General features: G+C 36.2%; 1 protein-coding gene across 2 annotated transcripts in view; it reads left to right on the top strand.

Moving 5' to 3' along the window:
• LOC128527775 (voltage-dependent calcium channel subunit alpha-2/delta-1) overlaps positions 1–25201 on the top strand; it is a 132601-nt gene that overhangs the window by 88689 nt on the left and 18711 nt on the right. For both annotated transcript variants that reach the window (XM_053500348.1, XM_053500349.1), the window contains exons 18-27: positions 2247–2321; positions 9994–10065; positions 10671–10742; positions 12159–12220; positions 13376–13449; positions 17901–17961; positions 18278–18375; positions 19497–19578; positions 21559–21621; positions 24865–24968. In XM_053500348.1, coding sequence (XP_053356323.1) covers positions 2247–2321; positions 9994–10065; positions 10671–10742; positions 12159–12220; positions 13376–13449; positions 17901–17961; positions 18278–18375; positions 19497–19578; positions 21559–21621; positions 24865–24968 — 763 coding nt within the window. The remainder of the gene's footprint in view (positions 1–2246; positions 2322–9993; positions 10066–10670; positions 10743–12158; positions 12221–13375; positions 13450–17900; positions 17962–18277; positions 18376–19496; positions 19579–21558; positions 21622–24864; positions 24969–25201) is intronic.

Raw genomic sequence — 25201 nt, 5'->3', positions numbered from 1 at the left:
ATTAGTCCTTGTCACAGTAGCTACCGTTCCAATATCTTGTTACAGTGGCACCTGAAAGTGGGAAGGATATATTAGGCAGTAATTGAAACGTGTTTTTCCTAAAGTTGATGAAAAAAATGAGCAAGTGTTGTGAGGATTTGAGTGATTTGAGCTACGTAATACTAAAAAATACTAAAAAATATGCAGGCGGTCATATTTCGTTCCCTCTTAGATGTGATTGGATCCTGTCAGATGGGTAGGAATGAACTCCACATGTATAATATCTGTTAAAGAGCCCTTATTTTTTTTTATATACATTTTGCATGCGAATCAGACATTTGATATTTCAGTTCTCAAATTGTCATGTTAGCCTAATTCCGGATATATTTTGTTCTCATAAAGGGCTATTACCTTATTACCTGACTGGGTGGAGGGCTGACAGAGTGATTTCCTTTGGAATGAAATATCCCTTAGAGTATTCATGGATCATTTCCTTAGAACAGGAGGAGTATTTCCACATATCAGGGGCCACACCCTTAATGTTGCAGTCCATGACAATATGTCCAGTTTGATGCATAGTGGACATCACAGGAGTGTCCATCATCAAAGTCAAGAACAGGTACTGTATAACCATTCAGTGGGACGATTAGCAACATTTTGGGACTGAATTCAGTGAATGCAAAGGCATAAGCGGTGTATGTTTCTGCACAGTCTCTTTACTTCACTGCTCAGTGAGTTGTCTGTCTGTACATAAACAGAATAACTTCCATCCTGTTGTGCATGGTTCGTATTATCTGATCCAGGTCTCTTGTGGCTTTGCCAACTCTGAGTATAACTATGCTGTGAAACAGTGCAACTGATTGTATTGGCCCTGTAAATGGGCCACTGTAAAAGGAAGGAGATGTGCATCTGCCAACTTCCAACTTAACATAGCTTGCCATTTCGTGTCCCGCCGTTCCTTGATGTAAATTAACACTGTGGTATTTGCTGGTCCTTACTGGTACATGTGTTTTGAACCTGAAAAACAGAGCACAGTTTTCACATAGTTCACACAGTAACATTGATGTTGGTGTTTAAATGGGCTTCTGCCATTTATATTTTTCTTTTTGAAGAAGAAATGCACAAACACCCAACTTTTTTATTATTTTTTTTTATAATACTTGTGCGTCATTAAGCATTAAGTCAACACTGTGATGTTATAAGCATTCTTAGATTTACCACTAGGCTTGCAGATACCAAAGTACACGCCAGACATCGTGCAGTAAGTCTGCGTGTGTAGCCAATTACAACTTCCTGACTGCATTTATAACCAAGACAGTTTTGTCTTTATTACAAGCTTCACATGGCACACAAGTCAAACTTGTCTGGCAATCAACTTTTAGTCTTAGAGCTTCCACATGTGAGATCAGATGCTCGGTCTGGCTCATCACTTTTTTTGGAACTGCCCACACCAGCCAGCCATCCAGATAGGAAAGTATGCAATATCTGTTGGTGCAGATTTTTATAATTATAACCCAATTAGATAGCTAAATAGCTAGATAGATAGAACTCACCAAAGACACAAGCAGTACAATTTAAGTTTGGAAAGAAAGTGCCAGGATGGGTTGTGATAATAGGAAGTAGCAGCATGTATCCAAACTCACACAAATTACTATTTTTTTCCCTTAAAACATTACTTTTATAGATAGATAGATAGATAGATAGATAGATAGATAGCCTGTTGAAAACTACAAAGCTAAAGTCAAGTACAACAAATGTAATCCTATAAAAAATCATTAAATATTGGCAGGCGTGCTTATCTTTTACAATAAACTGTGTTTATTACTAAAATAACTACATAAGAATAGTCTATTGTTCTATGGTCTGGTCTTATCTGACCTTCCTCCTTCTGTCTTTTCTCAGCAGACACACCCTGGAGAGGACATAAGCTTTTTATGCTTACATTATGCATTACATAAGCATCTGCTTGTACTTAAGACTTGATTTGTAAATGGCTGTGATTTTCCATTAAGCTCTGAGGAGCATTTCCAGATGAACAGACACTGATGATTAGCACACATAGCTTACACGTGATTGACAGATAAGGCCTGCGCCGAGTCGAGATCTTGGACAGTACCGATGCTCAGCGGGATTAAACAATACTTTAAAACAATCTCCCTGACTCCGGCGATTTGGGTTACGATGGTTGTCTATCATTATAATGGTTGTCACCTGAGTGCACGTGCTTCTCACCATTTATCTTTCTGTCTTATTTCTGTCTGTCTCAGATCGGCCCCAATGGATATTATTTCGCGATTGATCCCAATGGCTACGTGCTGCTCCATCCGAACCTCCAGCCTAAGGTACACGTCATCGCATTGTATAGCGCCAAATCATTTTTTATGGTGCAAAGCATATTTTTGAATGGGCTCTTTGTGTCTTTCACAGTTATATATTGTTTGCTATTGTTTTCCAATTTTTTTTTCCATTTCCACTATATTTAAAATCTTTTTTTAGCATGTAAAACAAGCTTTAGGAATAGTCTTATATGTCACCATATAAATCAGGGCATTAAAACCCAGACGTTTCCCTTTTTTTTTTTTTTTCATCGTTTTCTTTTTTAAAATAGATTTGATTTCTTTACATTTACTCGTAAATAACGAAAAGGTTTTCAGCACCTATGACAAGCAGCCTTATTGCCATATTGATCTCAGACCCCAGCCATGAGTTTGGAATGCATTACCCTTTCTTTTCAGCACATGAATATATAATCAGGGCTTGGGTAGACCTCCATCAGTGCTCCTGAGCACATGTTTTGAGTGATGGATGCTTTCTGTGCACAACGTTTGCAATTGCCTGCAGTAATAAACGGTAAACTCACAGTGAACTTGCATATATGATTCTCAATTGATCCCAGCCATGTCCATATCAGTCCATAGCTACAGTATGTAGTGTTTCGCTGCACATGCAGGGTGTTAAGGAACATTGAAATGAAGCATATGTCATAAATACATGAAAGAATGATGTCGAGGATAAGTGGGGCAGCCTTTTATCTTCGGTGCCGATGTAGTAAAAGGAGTATTTACCACATCATCACTGAAAACCGCCGCCCAATTATTAAGCTGGACAATGTAAGGAGGAAAAACTGACACATGGCGAGCGATCTGAAAATAGTTTACACCTCCAGTGCTTTAAACTTGCATCATGATCACAGCTTAGAGTGTGTGTTAACCCTATGAGAGAATTTGAAACATTCAAGATTCCTCAGTTCCAGAAGCCACGTGTGGCAGAGAAAGCATGGCAGATGGTGCAGGGGTGCCAAAATAATTCAGCATGCACAGGAAAGTGTGATGTTTGCTGTGAAATTCATAGGAGAATAACAATGCTCCAAGTCAAATATATGGAAAGGATTAACTTTAACCCACAAGCAAGTCAAATCAAATAAACTGAACTGTGTCACATAGACTCAGTTAATGTAATTGAGTGTTATGACAGACTTTCATGTCTTGCAAAATGTATACCCCCAAGCATGTAGATTAAACAAAAATAGCCAAGACGTGGAAAAGCCCTTTCTCCGTCCTTCGTCAACATCCATCTGCACCATATACTGTACCTTTTTAAAATAACCTTTAATACCAATGCATAGCTCTCTATCAGAAATTCTTTTAAAGTAAGTATTTACTTCATAAAATGTAGGCTATTAAAGTCACCATGTCCAACGGAGGTGAACTTCTCCCAGCAGAGTCCCATGTCAGCCGCAGGCCAGGAGTTCAGAAGTGTTTACATTTTTTTCCCAGGAGCCATCTCTGATCAGTTCTGAAGGCTTGATCTCGAATGATTTGCCGTGACCCAATATGGCCGCAGCATTTGCACACTAATTGAGTAAGACACACAGGCATGGACTGAATCCCTGAAGCATGGACGCTATACTTGACCTTGAGCAGTGCGGATATGCAAGCACAAACGCCTCAACCAACCAGAGGTTGATGCATTTACTGGAAGTAGTTCAAAGTGCTGTATGCATGTCCAGAAGTGAAAAACACAGGGGAGGAATTTGTCTAAAATTTCAAGGAAGTCAGCACTTTAAGGAAAGTTTGGAGAAAAGCTGTTTTTATGGGACACTTTTGATTTTATATTGATGAAATGGAAATGGCTTACAATCTCTTGGTGCCATTTCGCTCCGCTATACACTATGCATGGGCATCTCTTCAAAGCTGTCCAACTTTTTAGTGTCTACATAGTAAAACTGGGATCATAGTTTCCATGCTGTTAGATGTTCCCAATGCAAGTTCAGTGTTTAAATGATATACAGATTCGTTTTATCAGAATTGTAAAGGAATGACTTTTGTGTGTTTGTGTGTGTATGTGCGTGCGTGTTTTCATGTCTTGCATTAGAGGAGGATGCATAATCGTCATATCAGATTAAATAACAAATATGCAATAACATTCCATGAGGTGAGATATCAGTAGACCATTGTGTGGTAAAATAGTCAATTCCATTACTATTGGCACACTTTGTGAGCAACTAAAAAATAAACACAGATAATGTATTTGACAAATATGATTTATTTTTTTTGTCTTTTTATTATTTATTTATTTAGGCCACACCTATAATTAAATAAAATTGGTAGAGCCATGGTGGAACTGGGGCTTAGTGGGTAGCACGGTTGCCTTGCACCTCCAGGGTCAAGGGTTTGATTCCTGTCTGCGTGCATGGGGTTTTTTGCTTGGTGGGTTTCCTCTGAGTACTCCAGTTTCCTCCCACAGTCCAAAAACATGAAGATTAGTCTAAAAGTTCCCAAATTTTTCAAACTGAGTAAATGAGTGTGTGTGTGTGTGTGTGTGTGTGTGTGCCATGCGATGGATTGGAACCCTATACATAGTGTACCCAGCCTCTTGCTCTAAGTCTGGGATAGGCTATGGGCCCCCCACGACCCTGTATACAAGATAAATCAAATCAAATCACTTTTATTGTCACATCATGTTACTAGTACACCGGTACACAGTACATGTGAGTGAAATTCTTGTGTGCAAGCTTCACAAGCAATAATGGTGCACAATTATATAAAATAAATATGCACATAAACAAATATTCATATGAAAAGGTACAGTAAATGTATTCACAAATATATAAATATTGTGCAAGTATGAAAAAAAATGTAAGAAATGAATACGAATTTAGTGCACCTAATAAATACATATATCCACATATCTATATACATATATCTACATAAAGCCATATAGACGATGAGTGAGTGAGTGAATTGTAAAGCCAGGGAATAAGAGCCTACCAGTTGTGTTGAGCTGACAAGTTAAGGGTAAAGATTTGGGTTCCATTGAGAAAGTTTTTAAACTATTTGTACCATCAATATTGTTTAAATATGGAAACTGAGTTGGCCTGTAAATTTTGTGTCCTGCAACAACGTCTTGGCTGATAATTGGCGTTTTATGACTTAAAAGGTAACTAAATTTAAAAATCTAATTCACCCAGAAATCTCCATGAATACATCTCAAGAGCTTATTGATACTGGGACTTTCGATTGTGCAGAATAACAGGACACAATTATAAGAGTGAAAAATTACTTATTATTTCTCTATATAATCCCCTGCTGCACTAAAGCACTTATCCCAGTGTTTCACTAGTGCTTGGATACTACTGTATCAAGGAAGAAAGTTTCATCAGAAACATCAGTACATCAGAGCCTGATCAGACTGACTGTTTTATGTTTGAAACTCTGGCCTCCCAGGAACTCCTTGAATGTCCCAAACATGTGAAAATGGCTTGGAGCGAGGTCAGGACTGTATGGGCGATGTAATGATAACTCCGTGCTGAGTTCCTGTAATGTGGAGCTGATGATTGTGTGTAGAGTGGACGATTGTGTGTAGAGTTCCCACAGGCAGATACGTCTCAAGTTTGTGACAAGTTAACCATCGATTTTTAAGGTTCAGGCCTACCACTCACTCAATGAATGTTAATGGGAATGACTGCCATACACTCCAAGCCACCTCAGCTGGGATAAAAAAAAAATGTTGGCACCATTTTAATGTTTTACTGTGGCTGAGAAGAGTCTCATCATCGTACTGTGCTTGAAGTTTTCTGTAAATGTCATTCACGAGAAATTTCATTACATCAAGCCCCAGGTTGACTTGTAGCCCCCATATTTTACAGTAATGTCTTTGGCTTACTTTACAAAGGCTTTCTTTGTGGCCGGTTTAGTATTCTAAATAATGTTATGACTATTAGGATTTTTGGTTGATAAAAAATATATGTGCACCTGATGGAGGATCAATTTACTTTGAGGTCTTTGTATACGTAGATAGTAAGCATTTTTAACAGATTTTTAGAATAATAAAAAAGGTTGCAATTTTTATACATTTTTTTTTCACAAAGTGTGCCAATAATGATGTAGTTATCTGGAGTAGAAAAAAACAAAATGCAGTGTAAATGAATGCATAGTGTGGACTGTGCCTGCTAAGATATGATGCAACACTAGAATACAAACCTCCTAGTTTTTTGGCCCTGTTATCCTTCCCTTTGTAGGACATCAAACACTGCTTTAGTCCTACCTTCTTTAGCTAGAGCTTTGGGCTACAGTTACATCATGTATTTGTTAGTCCAGCATAATTGCCTTTTAGTTCCCGCTTCGAATAAACAAAAAATATTTAAGAAATATTTGGAAATAAATCGTCATTTCAAGAATGTAGGCATTCTGTGACAACAAAAACAACGAGAAATGTATAACAGTGTATGACAGGACAGATCTTTATTCTGAACGGTTCAGAAGGGGTTGGCTATATTTTTATAACAGAAGCTCTGACGAATGTTCTGCATGCTTTAATTTAAAGTCCTTGTTGTAATGCAGTATTCACGGGGTTGTGTATAGCACATACTCTGAATATTTATTTATTTATTTATTACCAAAAAATGTATGGATGTTCTTGTTCGTCTTTAACATTTTCAAAGCAAAACTTTATTCAGTGTCAGCATTTTTATTTTTTTTTACTTTATTCAGTGTCAGCCTATTTTTCTTACTGTCTAATTAGCCGTGGGTGGGTGTGTGTGAGAGAGAGAAAGCGAGAGAGAGAGAGAGGTGGTGAGGGAACAACTGATAGTAGCTGTTAATAATGAAATTTATAATGGGAACTAAACTTTAGTGGATGTTCCATAACAAACATATCTAGTAACTCCTAAAAGTAATGTGTCTTTCTTTACTTAATACTTAAAGCTAATGGCGGTCATAATTGCTCTGGTATAAAGGAAAAGCACAGCTGTCAAAGGAAAATGAGCAACTTTGAGATGACGGTTTGCTTTGTACTGGAGTTCCTCAAAGCATAAATCACTGCAGATTTGCATATAAGTCCACTCCCTGTTGTGTTTTATTTCTTACATAATCTTTTTACATTTGTTCGCTTTTTAAATGAGTACTTGCTATTTTGCAGTTATTGAAACGGGGCTGTCGAGTCAATGTTAATTAAGAAGGAGATGAAAAGTTTTTTTTCCCCCTTTCTGCTGTTCGCACCATGGTGTTTTGTACAGTTGATCAGTTCGCTAATGATCTCATCGCAGACGTATTTTCATCTCCGTCTCCATGAACAGTAATTATACCCATTTTATGTTCACCCATTCAGTGCGCTCATTAACACTCTGTCTGGTTTACAGAATCAAGCCTGTTCTTATCTAGCATGAATACAGATATAGATTTAAACCAACAAAGAGACTTTAAAGCTTTGAACAATTCATGATGAAAGGGTATATCTTATCTAGATCTGGGCTATATCTGTAACATTTAATCACAGTAACATATATTGTTATTACGTACATTATATTCTACAGGGATTTGGGTGGGACATAAGGGAAGTGAAGGGAGGCTGGACTAATTGTTCCTTTAAACAAATCCTTGTGGTTTGTAGGTCATTTCTAACTAGCTGGGACATTCCGCATGGTTATATTTTAGACTGAATGTTAACAAAACGTTCTATCAATGTATAGATCTGAAAGCATTATCTGTAGTATGCATGTTTGATTCAGAACCGTTTTCCATTGGGACTTTTCTGGACAGATCATCAGTGCTACTATGGATAAGATCACTCCAAGCCTTTATTTGTTGTGACCTGCGAAATAATGATCTACGTTTTTTTCACGCCTCCCTGAATCTTTTTATACACGATTCCATCCTAATTTACTATGTGAATGAAACATGCATTGCATACATACAGTATGAGGTCATACATGAACTGTGTGTCATACATGAATCTCACACTCTTGTGTAATCGGCATGTAGTAAGGGGCCTAGGAAGGATTAAAACATGTTGCTGACATGTCGCTGTGTGTTTTTAGACCTTAACACTTTGAAATCGTCCCTTTGCTGTGCCTGTCTCTCATTATTCATCTTGCTTTCTTATTCGCCTCAGCCTGCTTACTTACTCTCTTTGATTTTCTATTCCCCTTTAAGGTGCCTTTTTTACCCCCTCAAACCTTTTCTTCACCCTTTAATACATAATTTTTCGTGCTTTATTTACCCTACATTATTATTATTTTTATTTTTTTACTTTTGTCTCATTCTCTTTTGACAACCACATTAACTATGATAATTATTTATTGTCATTTAGTATATGGTTCACTCCCGTTTTGTTTTTGTTATAAAGTGTAAAAAGTGTACAAATGTGTAAAAATACATACTGGTAAATAAATGCACACATATCTATTTAATCTGGAGTGAAAAGTGAAAGCTTTTTGCAAGTTATTTATCATTGTAATACTAAGTTGAAGTAGTAAGTCAACATGCAAATAACATTTGTTATTTTGACTAATGAAAAATTTAGAAAATAGATTTTGTTAAGTTGCGTAAAATTAAACATACAAGGTGCGTTCAAGATAAATCGTGACTTGCGATAAAATTGAAAAGCTGTACGTTCATGAATCAAGATTCTATCCGAATCCACCGCAGTCGTTCCCATTAACATTTAGAAACTGGAACGCCAGAGCATTAAACATAGACTGACAATTTGTCGTTAAGTTGTAGATAAGATGCATCTGTCTGTGAAAACTGTACCCGCAATCATTCACGAACACCACTTGCACATTAAAGGAACCCGGATAGGAGTTATTGCCACATCCCCAATATAGCCCTGACCTCATGCCAAGCCATTTACAAATGTTTGGGCATTAAAGGAGCTCATAAGAAATAAATAAATATATAAAATAAAATAATAGGTGTTTTTTTTTTATTTAGTTTTTCTGTTATCCTGTGCAATCAACAGTCCTGGTTTGACTTTAACACCCCTTGTACAGCAACTAATCAGAATACAAAAAGTGAACTCATCAACACATCACACACAATAGATAAAAAATAATAAATAACTTTAAAACATGTAGAGTACAGTATGTTTGTGCTTTTTCTTATAATCATTTTTCTTTATAATACTCATGTATACTTTTCATTTCATCCTTCATCATCCTTATCTGTCGATTTTGCATGCTTGATCTACTGCCTGCATGAAGTAAGTTTTATCTTAGTAATTTTATGGTTCTCATTTCATGGATAAGTTGATAAGTATCTAACTACACATTATACGTTTTGCTCAGTTCAAGGAATAAGCATTTAATTCTGAAAATTACAGATTTATAATCCAGTCCTGAACATAAGAGTTACTTCACATTTAATACTAAATCTGCATGATGTATATTTTATGAATGCAGCTGTTTAGCTGTTTTATGCTGAGCTCGTTTCATTACTTTATGAACTTCTAAGATACCAGTAAACTCGGTGAGGATTCGACCCAGAGGCATTTCCTGGTCCTCTATTACAGCAGGACATATTTTAATATTCTAGAACAAAATGCTATATACAAAGTTTCTCTTTTTTTAAATGGAATGGTAGCAGATATCACTGAATCTGGGACGGAATGACTGTCTAAATGTCTGTGAAAAGGTTACGGTCTATAATTGTACAGCAGTCACTTTACATTTATGCTTCATTCTGAATTAGCTCAGTCTGCAGATCTGTTATTAATCTGGTTGTCATTTTTTGTTAGAATCCAAAATTTCAGGAACCTGTTACTCTGGACTTTCTGGATGCTGAGCTGGAAAATGATATTAAAGTCAAGGTAGACACATACGCACACACATACATGGACATATACACACACATATATGCAGACAGAAACACTTACCAAGTCGATAGTTATTCTAAAGACTTGCCAGTAAGAGTGTGGATTAATTGATTAATTGAGTTCCCGGATGAATAAAGTAGCAGACTATTCAGTAGATATACATTATTGCACACCCTATACACTAGAGCTGGTCAGATGTGACTATTTAATATCTTTAGTCCCTAAAGTCCTTATATGAATACATGATATTTTCTCCCAGCTAAAAGAGAATAAAGAGAAACAGTGTGAAGATAATGCAGTGTACACAGCAGTAGAGTCTATGTCTCAGGAGGTTAAATTAAAAGCTTATAAAAATCAGAGTAGTACTGCTGCTTTTGGCTCTTCAGTGGTTTTGATGTGGGTGATATGTACTGTACTGTAGTATGTGGGCGTTCTTCTGTATTAAGAGAAACAGTCCAATATTTTCAGCCTGGAAATGATATTGCCAATTCTTTAAAATACACATTTACAGTAAATGCACAAAATCACTCCAGAACAAATTTATCTGTACTGTAACTAAGAGATGTTTTTTAACTTGGCATGTCTTTTATTTATTTTAGATAAGAACTGATATGATTGACAGGGTTCCTGGTGAGAGGAAGATTGAAACACTGGTCAAATCTCAAGATGAGGTATGTTAAGATCAACACTCTCACACCCAACCTCTAATGTTTAATATTACGCATCAAATTCCATCTGGTCATTTAATAAACCAAAAATCATTTTCAAGTTTAATTCGTTTTAAAATTTAAACCGATAAAACAAAAAATTGCAGATAACACATATATAATATGCAGATATAGATCACAGCGCCAAAACTCGGGGTGAAGTATGATGAACCGTACTTACGGACAATGCGCAAAACCGCGTAGGTGAGATAGGGGTACTGTATTAGTAGTAGATTAAGGGTCAAACTTTGCTGAGTGATGATGGTAGAATAATAATAAAGGTCTTGACTAAAACAACATGCATGAGGAATCACAAAGGAGTTTTTATTTTCTGCAATGGAAAAGGACTCGAACTAGTTACTTTTATCAGAAAGTAACGCTGTAATGTAACTGATTACTTTTTAATGACAATAATATTGTAATGTAATTAGTTACTTTAAAAAATAACGTCCCTGAACACGATTACAACATTTCAACATGACACAAAGCTCCTTCATTTAATTACTTATTACAGACACCAGAAGCTATGAAAAGCTAAATTGATATTGTATAGACTACCAGTCAAAAGTTTGGACAGACCTGCTAATTCCATGATTTTCTTTACTACATTTTACATTGTAAAGCAATGCTAAAGGCATCCAAAAGGCGCAATAATCTTCTTTGAACAGTTGATATTGAGATGTGTCTGCTACTTATGCTCTATAAAGCTTCATAAGGGCTCTAATCCGAGGTGCTGTTTATTATTTGGCTAAATAACACTAAATTAACTTCTTATCTGCAGCAGGGGTAAGTTTTGGTCTTGCTTTCCTGAAATAGTCTTCATGAGAGCCAGTTTCACATGGTGCTTGATGGGTTTTGCAAATTCACTTGACAATTCTGTTACTGCAAGAACCGTTTCAGAACAGCTGACCTTACAGTTGACGGTCATTGTTGTGGTTAAATAAAACCTTTGGGATCTATCCATCCATTCATCTACCCATCCATCTATCCATCCACCCACTACCTAATGTCATATGTGTTATTTTACATTAGGATGTTAATTCATTTTTAGCTAAGACTAGCTTTCTTTTAAAACTTGGGATTATACAGTAGTTGCCTGCATGTTAGCCAGCTAGCTAGTTAAGACTAGTGCATGTGATGAGAGCTTAATTATTATATTTTAAATAAACATAATTCAAACATGACGCGCTGTGCAGTGGTCAGGGGGAAATGTGGAGATTTATTTATTCATTCAAAACAGCTCAACCAAAAAAGGGTAAATGGGCAGATGTTCCAGCAACTTTAGCCCTATCATGCGAATGTCTATGTTTTTTTGTTTTTTTTTCGCATTTACTTCTTTATTTCCGTTTTCTTGTTTGTTTTTTCTCTATTTGCTGTCAGAGATACATTGACCGAGGAGTGAGGACTTACACATGGGTACCAGTCAATGGCACAGACTACAGGTATTTTCAAACAAGACTTCTTTGGAGATTCAGCGCGTTTTTGCTTGTTAAGCCCATTTGTCTCCACATCAACATTGATTTGTAAACTTAAAGGGCAATTACATCGATTTTTCAACATTTAACAGCATAATTTGCTTGTTCAGAAGCAAACATGGAGAATTGATGAGTGTTTTGGTCAGGGCTTGGAAACTTCAAATTCAGCTTTTTTTTCCCTATTGTCATAGAGTGCAGTCATATGTAGTTTGTTAACCAAACAGTCGGAGAAACCACATAATATATATGTTCGTAATATTAAAATGACAGTAAAATGGTTTTCTTTGATACTAATGTTCCAAAAAAATTTTATGACTGAACTACAGTATAAACTGAAAGAATAATGAATAAAGAAAAAAAAAAAAAAAAGGATGATCAAGCAAAATCTAAACATGCAAGAAACTTATCTAGCACTCTATATAATCTGTGTGTAGTTGTTAAATATCCAAACTACTTACAGTAGGTAATATACTACAGTAAATAATGCACCACAGCAGAGTTTAATATTGGGCAAATCCCTCAAGATTTTAAACTCAGCTAAATATATTTTATTAGAGAAACACATTATATTATATTATATTTTTATAAAAAGGAATTCTTTATAGGGTTCGTAGTTTTCTAGACTGTCTCTAATTTAAAAAAAAAAACTGTAGTAGGTATCTACATAGAATGACGAACTTCTTAAAAACTTTGAGTGGATATCTGTTGGAAGAATTGTGTTCATCCACCCAAAACACTTGCAGAGATTTCTAGAATCTGTGCCAGGATGCACATCTGTATGTTATATCATAAAATATCTTCTAAGGCAACCACAATGCATTTTGTAACTATTTTGTGCAATAACGTGCTGGGGTGCCTTTTAAAGGCATGAAGGCTTTATCAAAAAAAAAAAAAAAAAAAAAAATATATATATATATATATAGTATTATCAGTAGCATGGTAGATTTTTTTTATCAGACATTTAGAACAATTGTTTTCTTTACAACAAGCAAATTATGCGAACAAATTGGAAAAATCTGAATTTCCCTTTAATGATCTCTATATCCTGTGTACCTGTATGTGTGTGTGTGTGTGTGTGTGTGTGTGTGTGTGTGTGTGTGTGTGTGTGTGTGTGTTCTATAGTTTGGCCTTGGTTTTGCCTGAGTACAACATGCACTACATTCAAGCAAACCTAGGAGACATAAAGCAAGCCATGTGTGAGTATCAGTGCTTACATGTAGTGGTTTTTGACTATCACCCCTCTGCTCTTCCTCTTAGTACCAGCTGTTTAATGACGGTAAACAGCCACTTGACTTTAGTTCCGAAGTACATGGGCAATCTTAGTTGAGGTGTTTTTTTTTTTTCCCCTATAATTTTCATTATGTTATAAACAAACTTTGTTACATAAAAACAAAGTTATGGCACAGGTTCTAGATTGCTTAAGGTGCAATGCGCTTGTAATGGAATGGGTTCTCTTATGAGCAGTGCCCCATCAGCATGGTGCTACGATCAAAACACAACAGATAGATGGATGATACAATGGTCCAACATCACCACCCAGGTCTCAACTCTGGTACAGTAAATGTAGTACAGACAACAGGCACAACGGGAAAAAGTGACATCTGTATGCAGAGGTCATATCCAACAGGCAGACAGACTTCTCCAATCAATTAATTGATAATTGTGATTGTTCATTGTGGAGCCAGATATCTTTATGTACAGTATAGTACAAATTGTTTTACCTCTTTTTCTAATGGTTCAGTGAATTCTAATGTTAGAGTGTGCTCAGTGCCATGTGATTGCCTGCATTGGCTTGATTTTCTATGCCTTCTATATTGATCACAACTGACAACATCTCCCACCTGAGCGGATAGCAAAGGTGATTGCAAAGGGATGCATTTCACATGGTGCTTTGGGAAATCTAGCCAGCTCATCTGTTTGTGTACTGTATATGTCACGTTAAAATGAACTGAGGATTATGACTTAGACTTAGTAGGAGATCCATTGCAGTTTACAGAAGGGATACTTTATAGCAGGGACGCCATACCTCCCAATATACACCATATATACACAGTATATATGTTTTTTTTTTTTTTTTTCACATGTAGCACAATGAAATTATTTTTTCACATATCCCAGTTAGGAAGCTAGGGCCAGGGCCCAGGGTCAGCCAGGATAAATCTCCCCAGGAGCAGATAGGATTAAGGGTCTTGGTCAAGGTAACTTGGTTGTGGTGGGGCTTGAACCCCTAACCTTCGGATTAGTAACCGCTTGAGCCACCACTGCCGAATCCAGTGTATGCAGGATATGCAGTATAGAAGATGAATGAAGATAGGTGGGATAATCAAATAAGTCTAAATAGAGACTGGCCTATTAAGAGGTGGATATCCTCTATACGACATTTTAAAGTGGAAACATTTTAGATTCAACAGATTGAGCTGAGTCGGTTGGGAAGAGGTGAAATGCTTGTCAATAAATGTGTTCTGCATTTCAAATGTACACATAATCACAGATGGAATACCAATATTTCTATGAAATATTTGAACTTTTGAATGAGTATGTGTATGACCCAAATTTAAACATCTCCAGCCATTCAAGAGCAAGTTTGCATCTGTGATTAATGTTTCAGGAGTGTGTTGCAGATGTGCATGGATGAGCGCTGTCTCCTTCTGTCTCTGTCACTCTGCCTATCTCTCTTTCTCTCCTTTGCTGTAATTCAGTCAAGCAAATATTTATTATGTTGTAAAGCCCCAGGTGAAGATGGCGCAGAGGGTGTAGAATGGGTCATGTCTTCGTGTGTTTGCTCTTAGGCTTTGTTGTACTCTACAGATCTCCTGGATTGATTAAAAGCCTGAATGAATCCTCAGTGAGCTCCAGGGGGCTCCTTAGCTGAGTTGAAAGAAAAAGTGAAGCTTAGACATGCTCGCCAAGAGATGTTTGGCTCCAGAGAGTTGTGCAGAGTGATGAGAAGAGCATGCCGAACAGAAAGCATTGTGAACACAAAACATTGTTTCTCATGAGCACTGTTCTCATGAGCTTTGTTTCTCTTTTTGTTCAAGTGCCCGAGCATATTCTAGTATTACAGCGAATTACATTGCTAGGCTTGTTATGTTGCTTTGTTTGTAGGCAAATATAGAAAAAAGTAGTAAGAGCACAAACAGCACTTTTAAGAGTAGCAACACTAATGCAATATAGTGTATACATACACCTACAGTACTGTATATACCCCTGCTGGGCAAAACATTATAAACATGTCTAATAGCTCAGGTGAATCCTGTAATATTATGCAGGGAGGGCATAATCTTGTCATTATGTGTTGTCTGATTATAGGACTTATAAAATCATGAACCCATTAAGCTTAGTACTGTGATGAAAGAGTAGCATTGAGGGCATTTTGAAGCCAGTCCTAGCTTTAAGCATATATGATCATGTGAAAATAACCTTTAGAAAATAGGAATAGTCTGAATACAATATGAATATGTAGGAGAATACAGGAATATGAGAAAGAACCACTGACATTCATTTACACAAAACACATTTGTAGCTGTCTAATGACAGTTGTTTAACTTTATTATCAAATGTTTAAAATATGTCGCTACAAAATGTTTAAAAAATGTTAGCAACTTTTGCATCCTTACCTTTAACCTAAACCTGTTACCATAGCATTAAAAATAGTCCGGTCATGGACCAATGGTTTAGTGATATTCATCAGTTATAAAATAAAGCACGTCCCTGTTTCCTTTGATTAATTCGTTAGCAAATCAATGTTTTTGGAACAAGGCCTTTTTTTTCATATTGAAAACTTCTTTATTGTGCTGTTAGACCATTCCTAGTCTTGCTATAAGGTAAGGAACATACAACTGGTCAGACTTACAAAGCAATGGCAAAGCTAGGTGAGTTTTACCCCTACTGTATCAACCTGAGTGTAATAAGGAAAAGGTACAGATGGTAAAGCAAGACAAAACACAATGGGAAGTGACCCAAGGCCCAAGGCTAGCTGTAGAAGCAGGAACCCGGTTGAAAAACTGGCTGTACATAAAGCAATGATAATCGTCTGTTCATAATAATCACTAATACCAATTAATAATAAAAAACAGGCATTGCCAGGACTGGGTGACCAAAGCAGCCCAATGGCCTATTAAAAACAAAAAAAAAAAAACAATGGACAATAAAATATATTTCATAATAATACATTGAATTAGTATTTAATTATATATTTTTAAAGAAATCAACTAAGTTTTCCTAGAAAGAAAGTCAAGTTGTCATCCAGCAACATTTAACTAGTAAATGCCAAATGAAAATGTGTTTCTCATAAATAAAACATTTTATTCAACTTGTTAAATCAATACACTAAGCAATGCCCACATTAAGCAATAAATCTGGCATTAATATTTGTAAACAAACAAGCATATTTCACTTACAAATGTTAAAATCCGTGATACTATATGCAAATATCCTACTACCATAAATAAATAAATAAATAAATAAACCTACACCAACAAATCAAAATGATTGTAAAATATTTTAATAAGTCATAATTTCACAATCTGGTAATCCAAATGAATATGCGTTCCTATTTGTGTCTCAGGTTGTGTTCCTTATCAGATTGTTTTTCAATAAAGACCTACTGCATTTATATTTTTATATGTTTTGTGACAATATCAATTTACTGTATACGCCCAATACATCAATGTATATGCCTATTCCGTCAAATTATATGCTTAATACACAATGTAAAAAAATTAACTGAGTTAAAAAAGTAGTCAGTCCTGTTGGAAACCCATGCACTTGGCAGCGCTGCCCTTTTACCACAAGAGTTTTCCCTCAGTAACCAAAACCCTATCCACTGAGCCATAATCAGTCAACACTTTAGAAGGGGACATTTTTTTAGTAGTAATTCTTGCCAGGGTTAATTACAGAAGTTACAGAAAGCAGCTACATGTCATAGTTGTATCAAGTTACTAAAAATACTGTCTAAAGTATTCCTTTGTCTAGAACTTGACCTTAATAATGTGCAGCGTAAGGCTTTTTCCCCTTTTTTGATGCCGTCTGGTTATTTCTGGGTGCTGTCTTTACGCCATACGCTTTGTTGCTATTCGTGTTGAAAGAAGGGATTACACACTTTGTCGTTGCTCATCTCCCTCCAGCTGGAACTTTACACCCTCTTTATTTGAAAGCCAGTTGTTGGGCTTTAGAAGAACTCGTCTGTCATGTCCCCAAGCTTTATATGCAATGATGTGATGAAATATTGTGTTCACAGTACTGGTTGGTTCATAACTCTGTCTTTCTCTCTCCTGGGTAACCTGTGGGATTTACACTGTAGGGCACAAGGGCAAGTACACTCATTACCTCTTGTCTGTCTCTTCCTCTTTTTTTCTTCACCTTTTTATCTTTCCACATGTTTGCATGTCTCACTTATCCACTACATGAGCCTTATGGCATGATAAGGAATGTGCATGCCTGAGAGCATTCTTCACATTTATAGTACTATTAATTATGTCCAATATGTAAAAATATATATATATGTCTTTCCATATACAGTAAATTCCAATTTTGCCTTGATTTATCTATGGATATCTTCTGGATATTGCATTAGCCTGTGATTTTTGATGCTGGATATTTGCCAGGAAAGTTTAAGTTCTGACCAGCCTCATCTCTTTTTCTACAGTCTTAGATACTCTGCAAATAGAGAAATTTGAGGAGTACGGCTACACCTTTGTAGCACCCAGGTAGGTTTCTCTCTTCCCTTTTTTTTTCTCGTATACACAGCCACACACAAGGCAAAAGGTGTAGCAGTGTTGGGTTTATCCGGGCTGAATTGGTGTTTAAAGGCTTATAAAGGTATGCATATCTTTAGCTGTGCTCGTTTCCTAACATTGAAATAAGTTTTACTCACAGTACACAGTCCAGACTTTATATTGCACCATCAATGAACATAAATTTGATTTATGCTTGCAGTGCATCTATTTATCTTTTCTAATTGTACTTTTCTAATTTGCTTTTGCCGTAGTTTGTGTTGGATAAACTTGTGATGACTTTGTGTAGGGAATATTGCCAGGACTTGAAAAGCTCCACCAACAACACTCAGTTCGTTATGGACGTCAACGAGTACATGGACAAGAGAACACCCAGTGACCCAATGTGTAAGTGCATACTTTTTGCCTGATAGATATGTAAATGATAGACAAGAAATAAACAGTAACACCCTGAACACAGTATCACCCTGGCGACACAGTAATTTATTGTAGTGTTAGTATGTTGTGGTTTTTATTCAGCAGGGTTCAGGAAAGTGGTCAGAGTTAAAGATCCGTACCAAGTACATGCTGTAGATCCAAATAAGTTGTATTAAAGTCAAAAAGGATTACAGCGATGTATTTTTTGTAAAAAAAAAAAAAAAAACTCCTTGATGTTTAGATCACGTCAACCTTTACATAAGCTCTCTCTGAAATCATTATCAAAGCTCCGTTACATTTTTACGTCCCTGAAGTAGGTAAATCGATGATGATCTCATGCTGTTGGAGATGAGTGTCCTTTTACTTATAGTTGCTTACTCAGGTGCTTTCCCACTCAAGTGATGTCACTGTGTTTCTTGCTCACTGTGAAGGTGACCCTGGAGTGCACTGATTGAAATTAACCTTTGTGATTGATTAGTCTGGTCTGGTTTGTCATTACTGTCTCTATTACCCTCTTGCTCAGCTTCTAGAGAATCATTGCTTATACTGACTTGGGTTTCTGCTACCTCATACACAACACAGACATTAGCTTTTTATTCTTCTGAGCATTACACTTTTAGTTCCGTCCAAACATGATTTATTATTATTATTATTATTATTATTATTATTATTATTATTATTATTATTATTATTATTTAATATGTGGAATATTGCTCTGTGTCCATAAAAGACAAATGGGAGGCCAGAGTAAATGAAATCTGCTTAGCCTTTTATCTGTGTCTGTAAATCAAACATACCCTATTTATCAAAAAGCATAAAATGTACAAATTACATATTTAGTTAGAGCAGTGCAATAACAGAATAAACCCTTACAGACCTCACTGCTATAGGTAACTTTCCTGAAGGAAATTTAACATGTTCTACCTGAGTCTGAGTAAGTTCCCTGAGGACTCATCAGTTTTCTCCCATTTCCTAAAACAAAGTCAGTAGGTGGATTTGCTACATTAATTTGCTCCTAGGTGTGAGGATGGATTAATTAAGGAACTTGTTTACAAACTACATTTTAATGTTTTCCTCTAACTCTTTGCCAGGTAATGTGACTCTGCTCAACAGACTGTTACTTGATGCTGGTCTTACAGCTGAACTGGTGAAGATGTGGACACAGCAGAGTGTGTAAGTCAGTCATATTGTAGATATGCAAATTCATTAATCCTACTGAAAAAATAAATAATCCTGAATTAATCCTACATCATGTTTTGAGTAATCGGTAAAAAAAAAATATTAAGATATTAAAGTAACCTTAAACTAATCCCAGCTTTTGTAATTTTGTACAAATGGATCTGGAACCGATGAAACCACAATATGCAGCTGAATTTGGAGCAATAAAATAATACAGTGTCTTAAATAAGTATTCTACACATGATTGTTTAATGTCTTTTAAATAGAGTAGCCCATATTAAATAATTGATGTATAGGGAATAATCAATATACTGTACGTCAGAAAAGTCCAAAATTTCTTACATTTGGGCATACGCTCTTATCCAGAGCGACTTACATTTTTATCTCATTACACATCTGAGCAGTTGAGGGCCTCGCTCAAGGGCCCAACAGTGGCAACTTGGTGGTTGTGGGGTTTGAACCTGGGATCTTCCGAACTGTAGTCCAATGCCTTAACCAGTGAGCTACCCCTGGCTTACATACTTGCAAATGTACACAGATCAAAGATAACATTATAGACACTATTAGGTGAACTAAACAACACTGATCACCACCTGAAACCAGTAAACTAGTGACACGATCATGGGCATCTGAGGTTCACTCATGCCCATAGAGACCGAAGTCCAGCCCATTCGATTCGATCTCACAGAAAGGCAGTACAGTGCAGCACAAATTTTTGAAAAGTCAATGCTGGCCGAGATAGAAAGGCACCAGAGCCCAGCAGGCAAAGAGCCCAAGGCCACCATTCTGGCCTCCAAACTCCTCAGTACCTAGTCTAATCAAGGACCCAAGGGATGTGCCAGACAGTCTGTTCCACAGAGGCCCCACCTCACAACCCACAGCACCCAAAAGATCTGCTGCCAAAACCCTGAAGCTACACACCACATTACACCCCCAGAGGCCATGTGGAACCATGCCACACATTACTAGAGCTGCCCCAGTGGCACAAGGGTGATTTTAATGTTAAAATGGTAATGTTTTTAATATTATGGCTGATTGTTGTAACAAAAAAAAGTATGTGGTGTGATTCACCCTCACTGTTTTAAAACCCTAAATGTATTCTGGTGGAACCAATTGGCAACAGAAGTCATGTTATTAATTATCATGTATAGGTGTACTCTACTTAAAAACACTGGTCCATGAAACAGAAGCTATTAAGATTAAGACAAAGTTCTACAAAAGCATAAATCATGGTTTGACAATAATAACATCTTAAACACTTAACATTTCATATATGCAGTAGTCAGAAAAACAGATGTATCAAATCTCATTAGGAGGCTCAACAAAACCCATGGACATAATTGCTTCAGGCTGATGAGACAGAAATTAAACATTTTTCACCTGACACACTAAAAGAACAATAACTCCACTGTGAAGCATGGTGATGGTAGCAGCGTTGTGTTGTGGATATGCACATATTTGTTTTCGTCAATAAGAGAACTGGTTAAGGTTCAGGGGGGAAAAAAATCTAAATATAAAGTTACCGTAAATTCCTCTGAGACTTAAGACTGGAGTTGGGTTCACTTTCCAAAAGGACATTGACCCCAAGCATATTGCAAATCCTACACAGGAATGACTTTGCTTTTCAACAATCTGGCAGAGCTTGAGCAATTTTACATAAAAGATGTGGGCAAACATTTCAGCATTCAGACATGGAACGCTGATAAAGAGATGAATCCAGGGAGTTTTTTTTCCAAGTATATATTTATATCAAGTATATGCTTCTTAAGCAGAAAAAAAACAAATAAACCAGAATATTTCATTGTGATTAATAGGGCTTAGTGGTTGTCATTTTCCTAATTGGTTGCACAGTGCTTTTCAGAGTGACTCAAATCTGACACCCAAACATCACATGTAAGTGAGTCACTAGTGAAAACGTGACTCACAGCGTAGTTAAGGGGAATATGATAATTATTATATTTGTTGTTTTTACAGAGAAGGAGTGTTAGCCAGGTTTGTGGCTACAGATGGGGGCATCACACGGATTTACCCTAAAAGGTAAAAAATAACATTTTATTAAAATTTTAAGTAAAGTTGTTTGTTTTGATGTTTAACTTGTCTTGGGAAGGCATTGTTTTTGTTAAGGAGGCGTGTGTCTGTGTGTGCGTGTGTGTGTTTAGTCATACATTTCTCATCCATATGTAAGAGGTATTAGATGCTTTAGAAACATGCAGGATGTGGGAGAGAAATTCTGGAAGCATGTGATCCTCAGCGGGAACAGAAAAGTTGTGACGGTCCTGTCCTGCTGTTTTAAATCACAAAAAGTAGTTTATGAACTTGGACTTACTTTGTTCTCCCTTTCTCCTTTCTCTATCTCTTTCTGTCATTAACTGTACTCTATAAAAGTGTAGGACTAAGACCGAGTTCATAAAGCATCTTTGAAGTGTAAAACAGCAGGACAGTCTGAGTGCAAATCATTCAGTGGTTGAGGCAAAAATAGTTAACGTAGCAAAGGGAAGATGATTTAAATGCACTTATTACACAGAGCTATCAAATTCACAGATCTGACTGGTCAAAAGATATTGATTAATGTCCTCTCTCAGCACAGCTTGAACAGTAATTTCAATTGTAATCCAAATCGCATATTTTTAGTTGAATGTGTTCTTGTTACTAGAGTAAAATCTCAGTAATGCGTTTTACATAAGACTATTAATAAACACATTCAATACGTGCTGCTACTTTTAAAATAACATAGACTGAAAAATACATCTTTAGAGACTTTTGGCTTCTAAACCCAAAATATTTAGGAGCCACATCTCTCATGCTTGGTGGGTTTCCTTCACGTACTCCGGTTTTCTCCCACAGTCCAAATTAACGCAGGTTAGGCTAATTGGCATTCCCAAATTGCCAATAGTGTGCCACCACGGTCATAAAAATAGTAATAAATACAATGGTCAATACTGGCCTCCATGATTCCTATCTGGAATACAGAGTTCCTAGCTGGATGGATGGATGGAGCCAAAAGTTACGAAACTCATGTAGCCATGGTGATTTAAACTGAACTCATAGGTAGAATAAAAGTTGAAAGCTGTGCTTTGTTAGAATTATCTGATAATGCTGACTGAATACTGGCCGAGTCTGACCGGTGTTACTGTACCTGAGATATTACACTGGTTGACTCAGCCTATGATGGCATCTGATAAAGAGGATGCATGGTTTGGATGGACTGGGCTACACAGTGATTTAAGCCATCTTAAGTAAGATTTTAATCCATAAGCTGTAAAACTACTCATTTCAAAGGAAACAAGTGAACAGTGGTTCATCACTTTGTCACAAGTGAACAAGCAAAATTACCCACCAGTTAGTGTGCTTTGATGCAGCACAAAAACAATGGAGCTTGCACAAAACCTGGCATTAGTTCCATGCACTATATATTGTTATCAAAGATAATATAAGTTTAATGTTCCCCAATAGTAATAGTAGTTCGTAAGCAATCTACATATACTGTAATAAATAATTTGTTAATATTGCATAGGTTCTTAATCTTACCATAACATTTTGTAATGTATTTTTTTATATACTTAGCATTTTATTTTTAAACTGTAAATTCTCCATAGTAGCAGCAATAGGTTACCCAGGTAAAATTAGCAACTCGGGTACCTGTGTGCATATGGTGGACATTTCAGTTCTATAAAAAAATATATATAAAAGTCCATAATTCAGTATATACTTAATATTTCAATATATACTCGATATTTTATTTTAATGCTATTAAGATACAATAAGTATATATTTTAATAAATATAAAGTATATAATTATTAGGTATATAATCTAATATATGTAGATTATTTAAAATTATTGTTATTATTATTATAAACATAAATAATAATTAATTACTAATACTGACACAATTCTAGTAATGCATGAAGTATGTGATGTCTGCTGGTGACATTGCGCAATATTTTGAATGTTGAATATTTAGCACGGCAGTGGCCAATGGTGCCAAGTTGCAAAAGTGGTTAAAATTTAAAAAAAAATAATAATAATAATTTTAAAAAATTACATATTTTTTAAAATTAACACAGATAATAAAATGCTACCAAATTAAGTGTTAAACTGATATCATTTTTGGTTCCTAATTCAGTTTATGAACTGCTTGTCGGCATGTGCATGCAAGTACATTCACTGTGCACAAGGCAATGGAGTACATGGGCGCACGCGACAGTAGACTACAGCAGAACTGCAGTCAATAACAAGAGCATGTGTAAATAGTTCACAAATGTACTGTATGCAGCATAAGAGAGTCTGATGAACTGTCTTATGCTGCGAGTTGAACACAGCAGTGCTGTATTCTCGTGCGAGTCTAAAACAGGATTAAATAATGCGTGTCTTTTAGATTTTTTTGTGGCAACTGTCTGGATAAAACTAGTCTTAAAATTGGTGCATTGGTGACTATTTTAGTCGGCTCCTGGAGCCCTGAACACTCCCTGAAGCAAGTAAACACTCAGTTCCTGCAGTTGATGTGTTTAAGCAGGAAAAATGACCAAGCATAAGCCAAATTAAAAGCTAAGCGACCAGGTCAGAACGGCTAGACAGCAGGTCTTGTTGGGAGAGTACCTGGTATGCAGTGGTTAGTACCAACCTGGTCAAATCCCAAAGACTTATTGTAGCACCAATTACTGAAAAAACGTAAAACTTATTGTAGCACCAATTACTGAAAAAACGTAAAACTTATTTGTAGCACCAATTACTGATAAAACGTTAATGTACTGTAAGTACATTACTGTACTTAAGTACACTTTGCATGCATATGTATTTTTGCTTCAGTAGTTATATTAGTGCATACTGTTTACTTTTACTCCACTACATGTTAAACAAATATCTATACTCCAGTATGAAGTGTTTAGTAAGCGTAAGTTTTCTGCCATGTGATGTTCTTCATGACAGAAAATGTTGCACTCTCAGGCTATTTATTTCCTCATATACATCTGCTGAGAAACTTCTGCTATAACTTGCTATATGATTAGTGATAACAGCAACTAATCGCTTTGTGGATTTTCCATAACAACATTACATGTAACTACTGTTTAAAATAAAGTATATGATGTTTTATTTATTAAAATAAACATTTCTACTTTTGACAAATCACTTGACTTGTATAAAAGGAATTTATAACAATTTCAGTGCTTTTATATGAATATGGTCAATCACTGATTATTTTTTCTATTATTTCAGTTTAATGGAAAACTAGCATAGCATTTTATCGCCTCATTTCATTACCATGTCTTTCTCTGTCTCAGTGCTGGAGAGGAGTGGACCGAGAATGCAGAGACCTTTGATTCCAGTTTCTACAAGAGGAGTTTAGACAATGACATATACATCTTCACTGCCCCTTATGTCAACAGTAAGCAGCCACCAGGCCCTGTGCAATTTGTAGGCATCTTGCAGGTGTTAGAGAGAGAGAGAGAGAGAAAGAGTGGGTGGGTGGGTGCTTGGGTGGGTGGGTGAGTGAGTGTGTGTGAGTCTGCTACATTAGACCACTTCTTAGGTTCTTAGACTTTCCTTCTCATCGGCATGCTTCTGATCACAGCTGTTCGTCTATTTGATGCTTGCATGCATTGCACGCATATGCTTTAT

Source organism: Clarias gariepinus, chromosome 7, assembly GCF_024256425.1.
Source record: "Clarias gariepinus isolate MV-2021 ecotype Netherlands chromosome 7, CGAR_prim_01v2, whole genome shotgun sequence".
Classification (NCBI taxonomy): Eukaryota; Metazoa; Chordata; class Actinopteri; order Siluriformes; family Clariidae; genus Clarias; species Clarias gariepinus.
This window is presented reverse-complemented; position numbering and strand designations above follow the sequence as displayed.